Raw genomic sequence first — 17083 nt, forward strand, 5'->3', positions numbered from 1 at the left:
GAGGCGCCCAAACCTCCCCAAACAGGAACGGAGACCTGCCGAGGTTTGGGGACGTTTGGGGAGGCGCCCAAACCTCCCCAAACGTCGGCAGGTCTGCGCGGAGGAACGGAGACCTGCCGAGGTTTGGGGAGGCGCCCAAACCTCCCCAAACAGGAACGGAGACCTGCCGAGGTTTGGGGACGTTTGGGGAGGCGCCCAAACCTCCCCAAAGGTCGGCAGGTCTGCGCGGAGGAACGGAGACCTGCCGAGGTTTGGGGAGGTTTGGGGAGGCGCCCAAACCTCCCCAAACAGGAACGGAGACCTGCCGAGGTTTGGGGACGTTTGGGGAGGCGCCCAAACCTCCCCAAAGGTCGGCAGGTCTGCGCGGAGGAACGGAGACCTGCCGAGGTTTGGGGAGGTTTGGGGAGGCGCCCAAACCTCCCCAAACAGGAACGGAGACCTGCCGAGGTTTGGGGACGTTTGGGGAGGCGCCCAAACCTCCCCAAAGGTCGGCAGGTCTGCGCGGAGGAACGGAGACCTGCCGAGGTTTGGGGAGGTTTGGGGAGGCGCCCAAACCTCCCCAAACAGGAACGGAGACCTGCCGAGGTTTGGGGAGGTTTGGGGAGGCGCCCAAACCTCCCCAAACGTCGGCAGGTCTGCGCGGAGGAACGGAGACCTGCCGAGGTTTGGGGAGGCGCCCAAACCTCCCCAAACAGGAACGGAGACCTGCCGAGGTTTGGGGACGTTTGGGGAGGCGCCCAAACCTCCCCAAAGGTCGGCAGGTCTGCGCGGAGGAACGGAGACCTGCCGAGGTTTGGGGAGGCGCCCAAACCTCCCCAAAGGTCGGCAGGAGGAACGGAGACCTGCCGAGGTTTGGGGAGGTTTGGGGAGGCGCCCAAACCTCCCCAAAGGTCGGCAGGAGGAACGGAGACCTGCCGAGGTTTGGGGAGGTTTGAGGAGGCGCCCAAACCTCCCCAAAGGTCGGCAGGAGGAACGGAGACCTGCCGAGGTTTGGGGAGGCGCCCAAACCTCCCCAAAGGTCGGCAGGAGGAACGGAGACCTGCCGAGGTTTGGGGAGGCGCCCAAACCTCCCCAAAGGTCGGCAGGAGGAACGGAGACCTGCCGAGGTTTGGGGAGGTTTGGGGAGGCGCCCAAACCTCCCCAAAGGTCGGCAGGAGGAACGGAGACCTGCCGAGGTTTGGGGAGGCGCCCAAACCTCCCCAAAGGTCGGCAGGTCTGCGCGGAGGAACGGAGACCTGCAGAGGTTTGGGGAGGCGCCCAAACCTCCCCAAAGGTCGGCAGGAGGAACGGAGACCTGCCGAGGTTTGGGGAGGCACCCAAACCTCCCCAAAGGTCGGCAGGAGGAACGGAGACCTGCCGAGGTTTGGGGAGGTTTGGGGAGGCGCCCAAACCTCCCCAAAGGTCGGCAGGAGGAACGGAGACCTGCCGAGGTTTGGGGAGGCGCCCAAACCTCCCCAAAGGTCGGCAGGTCTGCGCGGAGGAACGGAGACCTGCAGAGGTTTGGGGAGGCGCCCAAACCTCCCCAAAGGTCGGCAGGAGGAACGGAGACCTGCCGAGGTTTGGGGAGGCGCCCAAACCTCCCCAAAGGTCGGCAGGAGGAACGGAGACCTGCCGAGGTTTGGGGAGGTTTGGGGAGGCGCCCAAACCTCCCCAAAGGTCGGCAGGAGGAACGGAGACCTGCCGAGGTTTGGGGAGGCGCCCAAACCTCCCCAAAGGTCGGCAGGAGGAACGGAGACCTGCCGAGGTTTGGGGAGGTTTGGGGAGGCGCCCAAACCTCCCCAAAGGTCGGCAGGAGGAACGGAGACCTGCCGACGTTTGGGGAGGTTTGGGGAGGCGCCCAAACCTCCCCAAAGGTCGGCAGGAGGAACGGAGACCTGCCAACGAGCCGCGGCCACACAGGGTATTCCTGTGTATTCAGGCTTGCAAAATGGCGGATCGAGCCTCTGCTGGCGGCAGAGGCTTGCAGAACGGCGGATCGGCTTATACTCGAGTCAATAACTTTTTCCAGTTTTTGGGGGTGAAATTGGGGGTCTCGGCTTATACTCGAGTCGGCTTATACTCAAGTATATACGGTAGTCATGTGTAAGTACCTCATACTGATACACAATAGCTCCTATAATTGTGCAAAGGTAGGAAATCTGCTCTCCAGACATTCATGAATCATAGTGCCGAGCCACCCTAAACAGCATGACCAATTGTGTGAGTTTTACTTTAGCAACATTTGAGTGTGTCACTGAATCCCAATCTTTCAGTAGTAACCCTTGTATGCAGCTGCTCACACTAAGAACAGAAGTTTTACTAGAAATTTTTCTTCCTATCAGATAAAAAGGAGCAAAAACAGATTTAGTCTCATTCTTTACCACATTACAGCATGTGAAGCAGCAACATCTCAGTTAAACCAGTATAAACAATTACCATTCTAGGATAAGAAAGCAGCAATCCAACAAAAACCCGGTCCTCCAGGATACATATCCTAATTAAAAGCTTAACATACATGTCAATCAGCCAACTGAAGAGAAAAAAAGGTATTGACAACAGCCATGTTTTTCAACAAAAAGAGAACCAGCAGGAAATGCACCCTGTTGAAATGCATTCAACAGAGAAGAGCCAATTCTGCACCTGTTTTAACTCACTGTTCAAAATAGAATTTAAGGACTTTTTCTTTTCACTTAAGGGTCCACCTATAGATATGGCTCCAGTATTTATGGGAATTGGACAAACTGACAGATAAATGAGTCATACTCCAAAAGAATTTCCAGGCAAATGTGAAAGACACACATTTATATATTCAGGAATGTTCAGCCTAAAGTATTAGCTTGGTAACAAAAATTATTAACAATGCTAACTGCAAGGCAAGATGTCACAGAAATAAATATGGTCACGTAAGTAATGTGATATAAAGGTAAAGGTAAAGGTTCCCCTGCACATGCGTGCTAGTTGTTTCTGACTCTAGGGGCCGGTGCTCATCTCCGTTTCAAAGCCAAAGAGCCAGCGTTTGTCCGAGGACATCTCTGTGGTCATGTGGCCAGCATGACTAGATGCCAAAGGTGCACGGAACGCTGTTACCTTCCTACCATAGTGGTCCCTATTTTTCTACTTGCATTTTTACGCGCTTTCAAACTGCTAGGCAGAAGCTGGGATGAGTAACAGGAGCTCACTCTGTTACGTGGCACTCGGGATTCGACCCGCCAAACTGTCGACCTTCTGATCAACAAGCTCAGCGTCCTAACCCACTGAGCCACCACGTCCCATATAATGTGATATAACTTCATGCTAAGAAGACCATGTGGCTAAAACAATATCTGCTAAAGACAGCGATCCATATATTAGCAATAGCACTTAGATTTATATACCGCTTCACAGTGCTTTACCAACCCTCGGTCCGTGGACCAGTACCAGACCGCGGCATGCCAGCAACCGGTCCGCACAAACAAGCAAAGCCCCATCCGTGGGATACAGGCAGCACAGAAAATCACACACCTTCTGGTCCACAGAAAAACCTCTCTCCATGGAACAGGTCCCTGGTACCCAAATGGTTGAGGACCTCTGCTTTACAGCTCTCTATATATAGTTTGCAGAGTCAGCATATTGCCCCCAGCAATCTGGATCCTCGTTTTACTGACCTTGGAAGGATGGAAGGCTGAGTCAACGTTGAGCCTGTGAAAATCGAACTGCTGAACTGCTGGCAGTCAGCAGAAATAGCTTGCAGTGCTGCATTCTAACAACTACGCCACCACATCTTGCTTATTCCTTCAAGGTACAGTGGTGCTTAAAGGTTTGTGAATCTTTTTGAATGTTCAATATTCCTGCATAAATATGGCCTGAAACACAATCTATTCTCCACACTCATCTTAAAATCTAGATAAAGAGAACCCAATTAAACAAATGAGTCAAAAACATTATACCGGTAAATTCTATTAAAAAAAATGTCAGGGTATCTATCCATGAACTGAAGCTCAAGAGAAAGTGTGCCATGCAACAAGACAACAACCCAAAATACTTAAGTTGCATGGCCAAAGAATGGTTCAGGCAAAAGAAAGTTAATGTTTTGGAATGGCCATTACAATGTCCTTACCTTAAACCTATAGAAATGTTGTGGATAGACCAAAGGCAGGCAGTTCCTGAGGAAAGCTACCAAGAACCTTGAGTTGAAGCTGTTCTGCAAAGGCTAAAATTCCTCCAAGCTGATGTGCAAGGCTGATCAAGTTATCAGAAACATTTAGTTGCACTTATTGCTGCCTGGGGGTAGTGGGGGGGATTGGGCAAACCAGTACTGAAAGCAAAAGTTCATCTGCTGTTGCCACACACAATCACAGGATGTGGCTTTGGATCATTTTCCTTTAAAATCAATGAATAAGTAAAATGATTTTGACCCATTTGCTTACTTGGGATCTCTTTATGTAGTTTTAGTACTTGTGTGGAGGATAGATCACATCTTAGATCATCTTTTTGCAAAAATATTAAAATTTCAAAAGAGTTCACAAACTTTTAAGCACCACTGTATACTGAGGTAGATTTGTATTCTTAGCTGCTGTAAGGCTGTTATGAGCTTCATACTAGAAATGATTCCTTCCTTGGAAAAATGGTAATAAGCTGTGGAGGTATCTTTGATCTTCAGAATAATTTTGTGTATTAAAAGTAAATCTGAATTTCATTATAGTGTAATCAGAAATAACTCCTGGACTATAATTTAATTTTTGATATACACCACTCCACAAATTTGTTTTTCTAATGTACAGAATTTAATGTATAGAAAAGAGATATAATGTGTAGTTCAACTTAATGGAAAATTAGATGCTGGTATTCATTGCATTCATTATTAAGAATGATTTACACTCTTTTGACTATGGTTTATTGATACAGGTAGTCCTTAATTTGCAACCATTCATTAATTATTTGGAGTTACAATGGTACTGAAAAAGGTGACTTATGACCGTTTTTCATACTTACAAGCATTGCAGTATCCCCATGGTCACATGATCAAAATCCAGATGCTTGCAAACTGGCATGTATTGCTGTGTCCCTGGGTCATGTGATCACCTTTTCTGATCTTCTGACAAGCAAAGCTGGTGGAGAGGCCTGATTCATTTAACAACCCTGTTACTAATTTAACTGCAGCGATTCACTTAGCAATTATGGCAAGAAAGTAAAATGGGACAAAATTCACTTAACAACTGTCTCGCTTAGCACTGTAAACTTTGGCCTCAATTGTGGTTGTAACTACTGTACTGACACTTACAATATCTTTCTACAGTTTCTTCAGAAGAATAAGGATCTCCTAAGGTAGGTACCTGTTGTTCTGTCCCAGCCTACGTGAGTCCTTGTTATGCTCACAAGGAGAAACCCCTCTTCCAAGAAACAGGCATGAACCGCAAGAAAAAAACCAACCCCTTTTATTGTCACAGACCTGAGTCAATGTCCAAGGCAAACAAACACAGTCCACAGAAATTTGATCCTCAACACAAACGGTTGCCTTCACCAACCAGCACCTCCCACACCTTCCCTTTTATAATTCCGCCAAGGTGTGGCTTCCTAATGCCTTCTCCTTTGCCTTTGGAGCCACCCCATTGCATTCCTCTGTCCTACTGTCTTCTCTTGCCTGCGCTTTCATGCATCCTGGATTTGTCCCAACTGTGCTTCATCACTGTCCAACTCAGGGTCCCAGCATAGCTGTGTCTCAGCCTGAGCACGAGTAGAGGGGCCAGGCTCTTCATCTGACTGTAAGACTTGGAGCCGCTCAGAGCCTTCCTCTGACTCTGATGTCATTCCAGGCCCCTCCTCCTCATCTGATTCCTCAGACTCAGCTGCCAGATCCACTGGCTGGCGAAGAATCACAACAACTGTTGTTTCAACTGTGTTCTCACATTATAAACAGGGCAAAATATTTGTTGCTGATAACAATACTTAGGCTAAGATTATTCAATAGCTGCTTAATGTGTACATGGACCTAAGAGACCACTAAGAACATGGCTATTACCTACTATGTTTTGTAAGCTAGTATACGTTATAAGCATAACCATTTACCACAAAAGCATATTTCCAAACTGCAGCTAATATTCAGTGTTATATAGACTTAACTTTCAAATTGTTATCAGTCTGGGTTCACTTTAGGATTTCCTCCAACAGAAAGAGAAAACAAAAAAGATAGTGTAACTGGTTTTTCAAGCTTTTTATGAAGCTTTATAGAAAAAAAAATTCAAAGAAAAAGGGGAAGGTATTTTTAAGTGCTCAACATTCTTTTCTCATTTGTTTCATGACATTAACATCTCAAATTTAAAGCCTATAAACCTGAAAAGGAATTGCTAATACCTTACAAATTTCACATACACAGGATAGCACCACATTTTTCCAAGGCACAGCAATAGAAACAGCCAACTCTAGTGAGATCTTGGATTATGCTAAAGCATACCAGGCTTAGTTTGAGTCTGGCTTAGTGTGATGTATAAAATGAGCTATGTGATCTGCAAATTGTAGTTTATGGGTTACATTAAGTGTGAAGCAACTCACAATGTTTCAATAAACTATGGTTAAAACAATACATTAACAAGGTAAGTGGATCCAACTGGGGTGGAAGAAAACCCACACTACATAGAGTAGATTTACCTTTTCTGCTCTGTGAAAATGAAATTACTCAAAGGAAAACTAAACTATACTGTGCTGGGGAAAACTTCTTTATTGCAAAGAATTCTCTGGGAATGCAAGTCTTCCCAGCAGTAATGCACTGAATAAAATCAGAATAGCTTTTATTGGTTTTTGTTCTTAATCATTGTGGTGGGAGTACTGCTACTATAAGCAAATAGCCCAAACTCCAAATTATGAAAAAGTCTTTCCCCCCATTAGTAGCCATAATAATGGTATACAATATATTTAAAAGAGTAAAGGAAGAATAAATATGTAAAGAAAGAATGTGGTAGATTACATTTTAACACTAGATTTTAAAATATGAAGTCTGAATGTAATCACAGTATTATATAACTATTCTTGGTAGATCTTTCTATATGCTCAGATGCAAGTTTATGCTGAGTTTATATGTCATATATGAAAGAATTCTAGCTAAATTGTTTGGGAGGTGTTTATGGAACACTGAATCAACAATTGTGGATGTTTCCTATTGTTCCCACATAACATAAGGCCTATTCATATATAGTATAAACCAAGTGATGGTAAAGCAGTCTGGGAAACATTGTACAGACACCCACTTAGAGCTTCTAATTACATGTACTGTCACATGGAAATGACATTTTTCTGTTAAATATGCTGCCGCCAACTATAGGTAATCACAAATCATGAAGTATTAATTAACTGTGGTGTACAAGAAGAATAGGATAAGGAAAATATCTGGGTTTAATGCTAGACTTTTTCTTACAATGAAAAAGTAGTCTAATGCTATTTATTGACTACTTAAGCAATAAGTAGTTTTAGAAAAAGTCTACATGCTATATTTATTGCTAGACTACTATTTTTACATTTCAATCCTGCCCCCCCCCCCCGGGAACTCAAAGAAGGTGTATATGGTACTTCAACAATGACATTTTTGTAAGATACATTGATCTGACAGTGTGCAGAAGCACATGCTTGAGACTGAATTTGAATCTGGATCTCCCTGGTTTAATCTAATACTTTATTTCAGGTATATTCAGCCTTATGGGCCGCAATGAATAGAGAGGAATTGTTTCGGGCCCTGCATAAAATATATAATATAGTTGTGGAAAACGAAAATATTGTCTATTGTTCATCTATGCAAGGTTTAGGCCCAGGTGAACTAAATCAGGCCTCATGGAAAAAGTACTGAACCAAAGTCTGTGCTATGTTTAATTTTGCAGTTTGCAATTGTACTTTACTTAATATGATTTTGCTAAGCTTCTTTGTTTCAAATATATTTAGAACATAAGGACTGGAACTGTAAGAAATAGGGAACTGAAAGTAGCTGATGGATGCGGGTTCCAATGTACACGAGTGTGTGGAAAGTTATGTTCAGCAAAGGGTCAGCAGAAAGTCAGTTGAAAGTGTAAGGTTGCTGACCATCTGTCTATGGTCTTAGGATGAGAAAGGGTATAAAAGGTTGGGACTGGACCTGATTGATTTGCCACTGGCCTATAGCTGTCCTTATTGGAACTGCTATGTCATTGGATGTTTATGTGTGTGTTCCAAATTATTGCTGAAATAAACCCCTGAATCATAAAGTAAGAATTATTGCTTTGTGTTGCTGTCTCTTGTTTTTTCACTGGGTTTTTCAAAACACAGTTAATGTATATAAATAACAAACTTTCCTTTTTAAATGTATATTTTTATTATGATCTTGTGAGGCCACATCACTAGCTGTCCAGAACCACATGCAGCGCATAGGCCACAAGTTGGACATGCCTGCTTTACATAGAACACAATGGGCCCTGTATAATTTAGCATTATATTAACTCACTAATTCTGGCATAGCTGCAGACAGAACAATATCTAAAAAATAACTCTGAGCCTAGGTTGCATAGCTTCTTCATATAGTATGGCCACAATATTAGATCTCTGTGGACTTACTAAATCTAAGTAAAGGTAACAGTCTCACTTTCATATAGTATTTTTTCAGCCCTAAAGAAATGCATTAGAGAAACTAAGGCATTACCATTATTTGATGCAAGGAAGGAATAGAAGAATATTCTGTTTGCTCTTATTCTCAAAGAAACTTTTTTTTCCTTTCCAAGTGAAAACTACTGATTCTTATTTGAACTAAAGCAAGTAACAGTGTTCCCCTCAATGAGAGAGTGTTCTATTTGTTTTAAATGATACTCAGATCTGCTTTGAAAATGCTATAGAGCAAATACAATATCCAAAAAACCGAGCCTGATTAAGGGGCTCAGAACTATTTGGGACAACTTCCAGCAGCTTCACAGACTCAGATCGACATGACAATCATGGCTCTGCCTCAATTGCTTTTGTGCTCAAAAGCTGTAAGGGCATAGTCAACTCCAAACTGTGAGAAATAACTTTTGTGCAGATGCACATAAAGCACTTTATATGGTTTGACCATTTCTACTGCAAATCCTGTGACAGCTCACCTCCCCAGGTTTTATAGCTCAACACACTCAGCATTGCTGAAGCCATTTAATGTTTTGCTCAGTTACAATAACTGTAGTCTCTGTAACCAAGGCCATTTAGTGGACACAAAGAAGACAACATCAATCTTGTGGTCTTCTGCTTAATCCTCAGGCAATTTTGGTTAGCAATTATAATCTAAGAGAAATGGATTAATGTCCTATAAATGGCTCCACATACTGAGTAATTCTGAGTAAGTTGTTATGTACATTTCAAAGTCCTCTAAGAAACAGAAAAAAAATGACAACACAAGTGCAAAGAAGTAGTAATTCTCCTCCCACCCTCCACCAAGCCTCTTGTGCAGACAGATTTTCTCCAAAATATTTTTTACATAGCCTTTGCAATGATCTTCCATGAAAGATTGTTGGTCCATAACAAACACATAAACAAACCATAAGTAAAAGTTAGTCACTAGAATGTGGTTTTCTTCCCTATTTATTTTGCAAAACAAAAAGCAAAATAAGTAGAACAAAAGGTAAATGAAAACTACCACCAAGACCAAAATCATAATATGAGGGGAGGTACTAATCAAGAGTCTACACTTATGCACAAATACAAATTACTGTTCTGTGATAAACACAAAAACCACAGCTGCAAGTTATTCACTAGGATCTGATTTGCAGCTCTGTTTTACTCTCTCCTCTATCAGGTGAAACATGAGTAAACAAGTTCATTAGCTAATAAAGTAGACGCCCAGAAACTGTCTCACCGAAACATTCACTTTGTCTCATTTAAAGCCCTAGATGAAGTAATCAGTCTCTTTACAATAAGCTTCTCGATAAAGGTCAATGCCAAAGCAATGTCGCAGTTAAGTCATAAGGTGCCAGGATGCAATGAATACTATAAACACAAACAGGCAATTTAAATACAAGATTTATGCTGCTATTTTTAGTTTCTAATTCCTCTCCATTAGTGGACAATTAAGAAAGTAAATTACTTCATTATTTCTAATACTATAAGATTCAATCTATAATGCCTATTTGTTTTTAGATGAAAAAGTTGTAATGCCAACTTTTAAGTCCAGGGAGGGAAGCCGCTTATGTCTGGAGGTTGTGAGGCTGCCAGTGGCACAGGAAATAACATGCTGGTGGAAGTAAAATTGGATTTACCCAAGAGCTTGTCTACAGTGGCACCTTGCATCATTTAGGCTAACAACCAGTTTTGGATAGCAGGAATAAAACCCATTGCCCAGGGTATCATGAACACAACCTCCAGGCACATTTTCCTGACAATGTTGCTTCAACTGCTGTAGTCCGTTTGACTGGTGTACTTGAATTGTTCAAGGCTAACCCCATCATTTTATCAGTTGCAGCACAAAGTGCCAGGAATGTCCTTCACCCTAACCTGTGGTCAACATCCCGTGCTACCACAGAAGTTAGGGTGAAGGCCATTCCTGGCATTTTGTGCCCCTTGGAAATTCTTTTCCCTTTATGAACTTTACAGGCGGATTACTAAAGACCCTCACTCACCAATTCAGTATGTTTTAAAATTCAAGTGTGAATTCCCATATGAAACAACCAAATAAACAGCACTCTCTATAACTGTTACCTTTTTAATGTTTGATGAGAAGCATTTCTCCCATGAATAAAACAATGAAGTGAATAGTGTTCTCTCATATTAATTATTTTCTTATCTGGGGTTCATAAACTGTACATAAATAGTAAAAAAACGGGCTGTTTTAACTTTGTTGTAATATGGGGGCTGAATCAACTTCTTTTCACTCAGGAATCCATTGAAACAGACAATTTGACCAAATATTCTTGAACATTTGCATGCAGCTGGATGGATGTATAGATGGGTTGACATCTGCCAAAACCTACATTCCTCCTCTCAGTAGAGGCAAGGCCAAGATGAATGATAAATTAAATACCTACTTATTAAAATGAATTGCCTATAAAATAACATTCTCTACCTTTGCATATATTATCCTCATTGGCCAGAGGCTGTAATAAAAATTCATTCATTCATATACATTTTTCTCTCATAGAAACCTATTGATGTAGATACATTCTCAACTGCCTTCCAGCAGAGAAAAAAACACAGATGCAATAAGGCATAATTGGCAGAGAAGAAAAGCAGAGCGCCTTGATTTAGCCATTATAAAAAGGACAAAAATCAGTAATAAGGCAGCCAGCACATAAGCTCCTCCAAAGCAACAGCTGATCCTGAGACAAATCCTAAAGACAACCATGTTTTGCTGCAGCAGTCTTTGCAGCTGTTTACATATTTACCCATTCTCCTCTTTTCGCTCTCACTTATTTCTCTACACACCTCCTCCTTCCAACAATTCAACAACTGTTTATTGGAGAAATTATGTAGATCAGTCTGGAGCAAGTCCCAGAATTCCTCAGCCATCTGGCACTTGAAGTTCACACTTCTTAAAGTTGCTGAGGTTAAGAAACACCGATATTGATGATTATTCACAATTGTCTATATAACATAACTCCAGCAGGGATAAAAATACTTCTGCCTTATTTTAAGTGACATTACCACCTGCACATTACTGCAAAGCATATTTCAGCACGGCACATATTTATAAAACAAACATCAATCCTGCAACAGGCCAAAATAAATATTAAATAGTTAACTTACCCATTCTTCTACATTAGGAGATTCATCAAACCCTTTTGCATTATCCCAGAGTATACTCATTTTACCATAGTAACCTATTTTACTTCGGGTCTTTACTGCGAAAAATATTATTATAGCCAAAGCTGCAGCAATCAGGAAGCCTAATACAATAGCAATAGCCTGGGGGAAAAAGCAGATTAGTATGTTTAGATTACTGCTTTTACAGTCAAAAATAATCTTAATACTCTTAAGTAGAAAGTCTTTTTCAAATTACAAGTAAACAACATGGAATCATTACATAGTAACCAAATATGCAAGATTCAAAGTTAAATTTAACCGGTTTTCACTATATTAAGAAATTTTGATTTATATGGAAAATTAAACAAATTGGGGAGGAGCTTCTTAAACATAGAAATAAGTATTATTTACATGTGTTTCAGTGGCAAAAGCCAAGCATATCATGTACACAGACATGCATTATTTTAACAATAATATTTATGCAGTAAATAAATATGTCCCTCATATTGATTTAACTGAACTCAGTCTGACGGAACACTGCTTTTGGAAAAAACCTAATGTTTTCCATGTTTAATCTATGGTATATTTTTCCAGGCAAATACATATGTATTGTATATAGTATTCAAAATATGTAATAAAGTTAACTTTAAAAATAAAATTATAAAAACCCTTGTAATGATCAGATAAATTCCGGATTCCCCACTTGTATTGGTTTGCTTACAAAGAATTAAGCTTGCACAAATGCATCAGATATATCTAAAATTCTTATCCATTTACAGAATTTCCCTTGGCAAAGGCATAAGTTAGTCTAATAAAATACAAACCACTGCAGCCAATATATTTAGCAAAAGGTTTTATATATGAAGTAGAATTTTAACTGGGAAACATACAATTGGACTGAAAATGTAGAGATAAAAGCAAATAATGGTATACAAATGCAATTAAGCCACTATGTTGGAATCCTACACTTATATGATAGAATAAAGCAAGATTTAGTTTCCACCTCAACATTTTGTAGATTATTTCTTATCTTAACAGGGTAGTTATTATGGAAGTGGTATTCTCCTAATGAACTGCACTACAATTTCAATAACCCATAGTTAATGGCAGATACTATAGGTATTGTAGCCCCAAACATCAACAATGTTGGAGTATTGATGATGTCACCTAGTTTGGTTCACAAAATGTCTGCAAAAAAACCAACCAAGCTTAAACAGCACGAAGGTTTTTCCCAAAACATCTAGTGAGCATTGTGTCAAAATCCGTTTAGAAGAAATGAGAACTAAGAGATTTCCATTTTTTTTTTTGTTTCCCTATATCAGGGGTAGGCAACCTCGGTTCTTTTATGACTCATGAACTTCAACTCCCAGAATTCCTGAGTGATTGAGTTGAAGTCCATGAGTCATAAAAGAGCCGAGGTTGCCTACCCCTGCCCTATATTAAGAACAAAAAAAATCATACTGCTGCAAAAAAGGATGACATTTGACATTCACAAACCAGTGAAATCATTTCTGCATAAAACTAAATTTTAATATAGCTATTTAATTCTATTTTTTATTTCAAATACAACTAATATTTTGCATTTGGTACGATACTAATTTATTTACATACCTCCTGAGGTTCCACCACACAGTAGTGATATAAGTATTGATTCACGTAGAGCCCAGTAGTTGTGGGTGTGTAAAACTGGCTGCACAACATATAGATCTGATTGTAGAACACTGTTCCAGAAGATTGTGCAGTTGGGTTGACTGCTAGTATATATACAATTGTAGCAATGAACATCAAGAAGAGCAATATAGAGCTTGCTATTATCACAGAGAGATAATATTTCCTTGTCCTGCCCATCTTAGTCTTTGTAACACCAAATACAAAAACCATCAATCCAGCAATAAAGCAAAAGGCTGACATTGCAAGTATAAAGCCTTTTGCAGCTCGTGGATCAATATAATTTCCTCCAAGGCCATATGCACTATTATAGCTACCATAATTTCCAAAACCACTGCTGCCACCGTATCCACCATAGTTTGTTCCAAAACCTCCATAGCCCAAACCAGTTCCTAGTGGACCTCCATACATGTCCATATCCCAAGCCAGAGTAGAAGCAACACAAGCAAAGACCCCAATAGACATGACTAGTATGAGAATTGACATGATCTTGATTATTCCTGGTGGGGAGGACCATTTGTAGAAACGTTGCACTTCATCTTCCGGATAATAAGAATACGCTGGTTGAGAGTGCATAAGCTGAGAATGGAATTCACCACCAAATGTATTGTTGCTTGGTAAATGGTGTGAAGGTATGCTACAAAGATTAAAGAAACTATTAGACACTAGCAAATAACATTAAATGTCAAGTTTACTTTGTTATAGTCCTCAAAAACATATTTATATATGCTACATATTCACATGTATAATCTGCCATGATCAAATAAAATGTGCATATAGAAAGTCCATAAGATTTCTTACTGCTTCCAAAAAAATGCTTATTCTTAAGTAGTGTTGCTAATGAAAATGAGAAAATAAGATGGAAAAGATATTTCCTTAACATATTCATTTAATTGAGCCATCAGTCTGAATCAGCAATGAATATTTCTTCCATTAAAATAAATAGCTTGATAAATGCAGCTATGGTCAGTTATTGTGATATTCCTGTCACTGGGAAAATACACTTTACCTCCTCTTTCACCTCAAATTTGTATTTTATGAGATTCAAAGCTCCCAAACATTTGTGTGCCTGCTGTTAAATATTTAGCTACTTGGGAAACCTATAAAAGTTTTTAACAAAATGAGTAGGTGCTATAGTGTATCTTAGCTTTAGTCACAATATTACACTCTAAGCACTGTACATATGTTTTAATAGCTGTCATTATATTAAGAATTAAGAAATTATATCAGCAATGGAGAAAACTGCCATAATCCATATTTTAATAGTGTACTTTACTTATTTATAGTAAATGAAATAGATATTTACAATTCATCTGGTCGATAGGGTGGAGGACTTTCAAAAGGTCTGGGTGACATAGTGGAACTTGGGTTGTGACGTTTTTACTATAAAGAAAAATATTCAAATAAGTTATTTAATATTTTAACTTAATTGAAACAAAATGCTAATAACTATGTGAAATGCAATTTTCAAGATTAAGTTTAGGTCACACATCTTTTAGCCAAGAATACCTGGAATCATGAGTTAAATTATTAATTCACTATATCACAATCATCTATTTTTTCAGTTACCTATTTTTAGTTGTATAATTTACCCTTGTAATTCACAGAAAACTATTTAGATTCACTATCCGATCTTACAGAAATGCAGGCACTCCTCACTCAGTGACCACAATTGGGACCAGTTATTTTAGCACTTCACTAAGTGAAGTGGTCCTAAGTGAAACTGAACTGTGTTTATGATCTTACATCAGCATTCCTTTGCTTTAAGCACCCGCAAAGGTTGTACCATAAATGCAAGGACAGATTGCAAGGTTACTTTTTCATCACCATTGTAATGGTCACTAAATGAGGTATAATTTGGAGATTAATTCTTCTGCATTCTTTGGTCTTTATTTCAAATATATGTAGATTCCCACTGAAATATGCATCATAGATCCCACTTCCTCAAAGCTTTTATTTTAGTCCAAATAAAAACTACAGTTTCACATTCTGAACATATTTTATAAATAAGGTGGTCACAGGAAATGACAAAGGAGCTCCTTTTATTATGCCCCTTTTATTAATGAAATACTTTTTCACCTCTTTCAAGAAAAGTAACAATCAGAAAAAAACTTATATCACACTACTGATAAGGCATGCACTTATTTACTAAGGGTAACCTCAAGAACAGAAAAATAAAGCTACTGAGAAATATTTTTCTTGCTCTGAAAGCAGTTTTTTTTAATAATAAAATATAGTAAAAAACACAATGTTTTACAACTATGAAGTAGAGCTAGGATGATAGTAATGTTTTACAACTATGAAGTAGAGCCAGGATGATAGCAATATATAAATTGCTATATTACATTAATGTACCAATGTATTAATACATAAGTGTGTTTATTTAAAAGGCATCTGAATAAACTAAACATAAGATTATTAAAGGAATTACATTAATGAACAGAATGGCAACATTGCAAGAAGCTGGGATTGTTATTATAGGTAACACAGCCTAATACTAAAGACTTCATTTTTAGCAAATTTCTTAAAGATTTGTCTTTAGTTCTTTAACAGCAAGCTTAAAGATATTCACTACCATATATTGGAAAACACAGCTCAGTGATTTAAAGTGATTTAATTTGCAAAGAGCAGAAAGATCCAAGTATCTATCTGTATTTAAATTGGACACACTTGTAAATCAGATTAATACTAAAGGAAAATAGGCATTAAAGTAGAAGAAAAAAGTAGCACTTTAAAAAGTGGCTATCAGTTTGTATGTACTGTGCTTATCAAATACTTAAACTGCTCTCAACAAATTTATCTACAGTAGGTATAGTTAGTACAAACATAAGGTAGCATACATACAATTTTGGATGTTTCCTGACAAGGCTTTTATGTCACATAATCTTCTCAATCATAAAATGCTATGGAACATGTAGGATATTTTTGTCACTTCTCATGATATTACACTGTTTTGGAGGGTTTTTTTTCTTACAAGAAAATAAATATCAGGAAGCAGTAGAATAACTACAGAGATGTTTATTTCCAACTTCCGAAACTATCTCCGTCACCTGCAAAGTGCAACTATTTTTGCTACAACTGAAGAACCTAGCTAACTGTTATGTGGAAACATAATAAGTCATGATAAATAAAGAGGTGTTTACACCAGAAATACTTTCGAGACGAAAAGGAAATAATTAAGGTTTAGCACATACATCAAACTAAGCCAAAATGCAGTTAGCTCGTCTGAAACCCAACCTTCAAATGTCTAAAAGTTAATTGTCACTTAGCATAAATATCCCCGAGGGATCCTTATCAAAATAAAAAGAGAAAATCAAAAGGCACATTCCCTCCCCCTCTCCCATTTCCTGCGTCCCCTTCGGCTCCCCCACTCCTCCGGCCACTATTGCTCAACTTTAGGAGAAACCTGAACCAACTAGTTTGATCCAGAGAGATCAGGCCGTGGGACCGAAGCCCTTTTCAAGTCCTAAAGTTAGCGCGACGGCGACGAGCACAAGGACGCTTATCTCAAATCACAGCCAATTCAGAGAAGAAAAAAACAACAACTAGGGAAATCATTCCTCCCAGGCTCCTCTTTACGCGCTCTGCTTTGAGCGCCTTTCGCGCTGCCCAGCTCTGCCCACCAGCTCCGCTGAAAGGCAGCCTTACCTCGCCTTCACGGAGCTTCAGCCACCTGTTGAGCTTTCGCACTTCTTAAGAGGCGCATCGCCTCCTTCGGCAGCCCAGGCAGGCTATCGCGCGC

General features: G+C 39.9%; 1 protein-coding gene across 1 annotated transcript in view; it reads right to left on the reverse strand.

Moving 5' to 3' along the window:
* The window catches only part of OCLN (occludin), a 34961-nt gene extending 17878 nt beyond the window's left edge, over window positions 1-17083 (reverse strand). The window contains exons 1-4 of the mRNA XM_081318226.1: window positions 16986-17083; window positions 14648-14721; window positions 13285-13978; window positions 11677-11835 (exon numbers count right to left, since the gene is read on the reverse strand). Coding sequence (XP_081174352.1) covers window positions 11677-11835; window positions 13285-13978; window positions 14648-14697 — 903 coding nt within the window. The 5' untranslated portion in view covers window positions 14698-14721; window positions 16986-17083. The remainder of the gene's footprint in view (window positions 1-11676; window positions 11836-13284; window positions 13979-14647; window positions 14722-16985) is intronic.

This window comes from Vipera berus (assembly GCF_964194415.1).
Source record: "Vipera berus genome assembly, chromosome: 2".
Classification (NCBI taxonomy): domain Eukaryota; kingdom Metazoa; phylum Chordata; class Lepidosauria; order Squamata; family Viperidae; genus Vipera; species Vipera berus.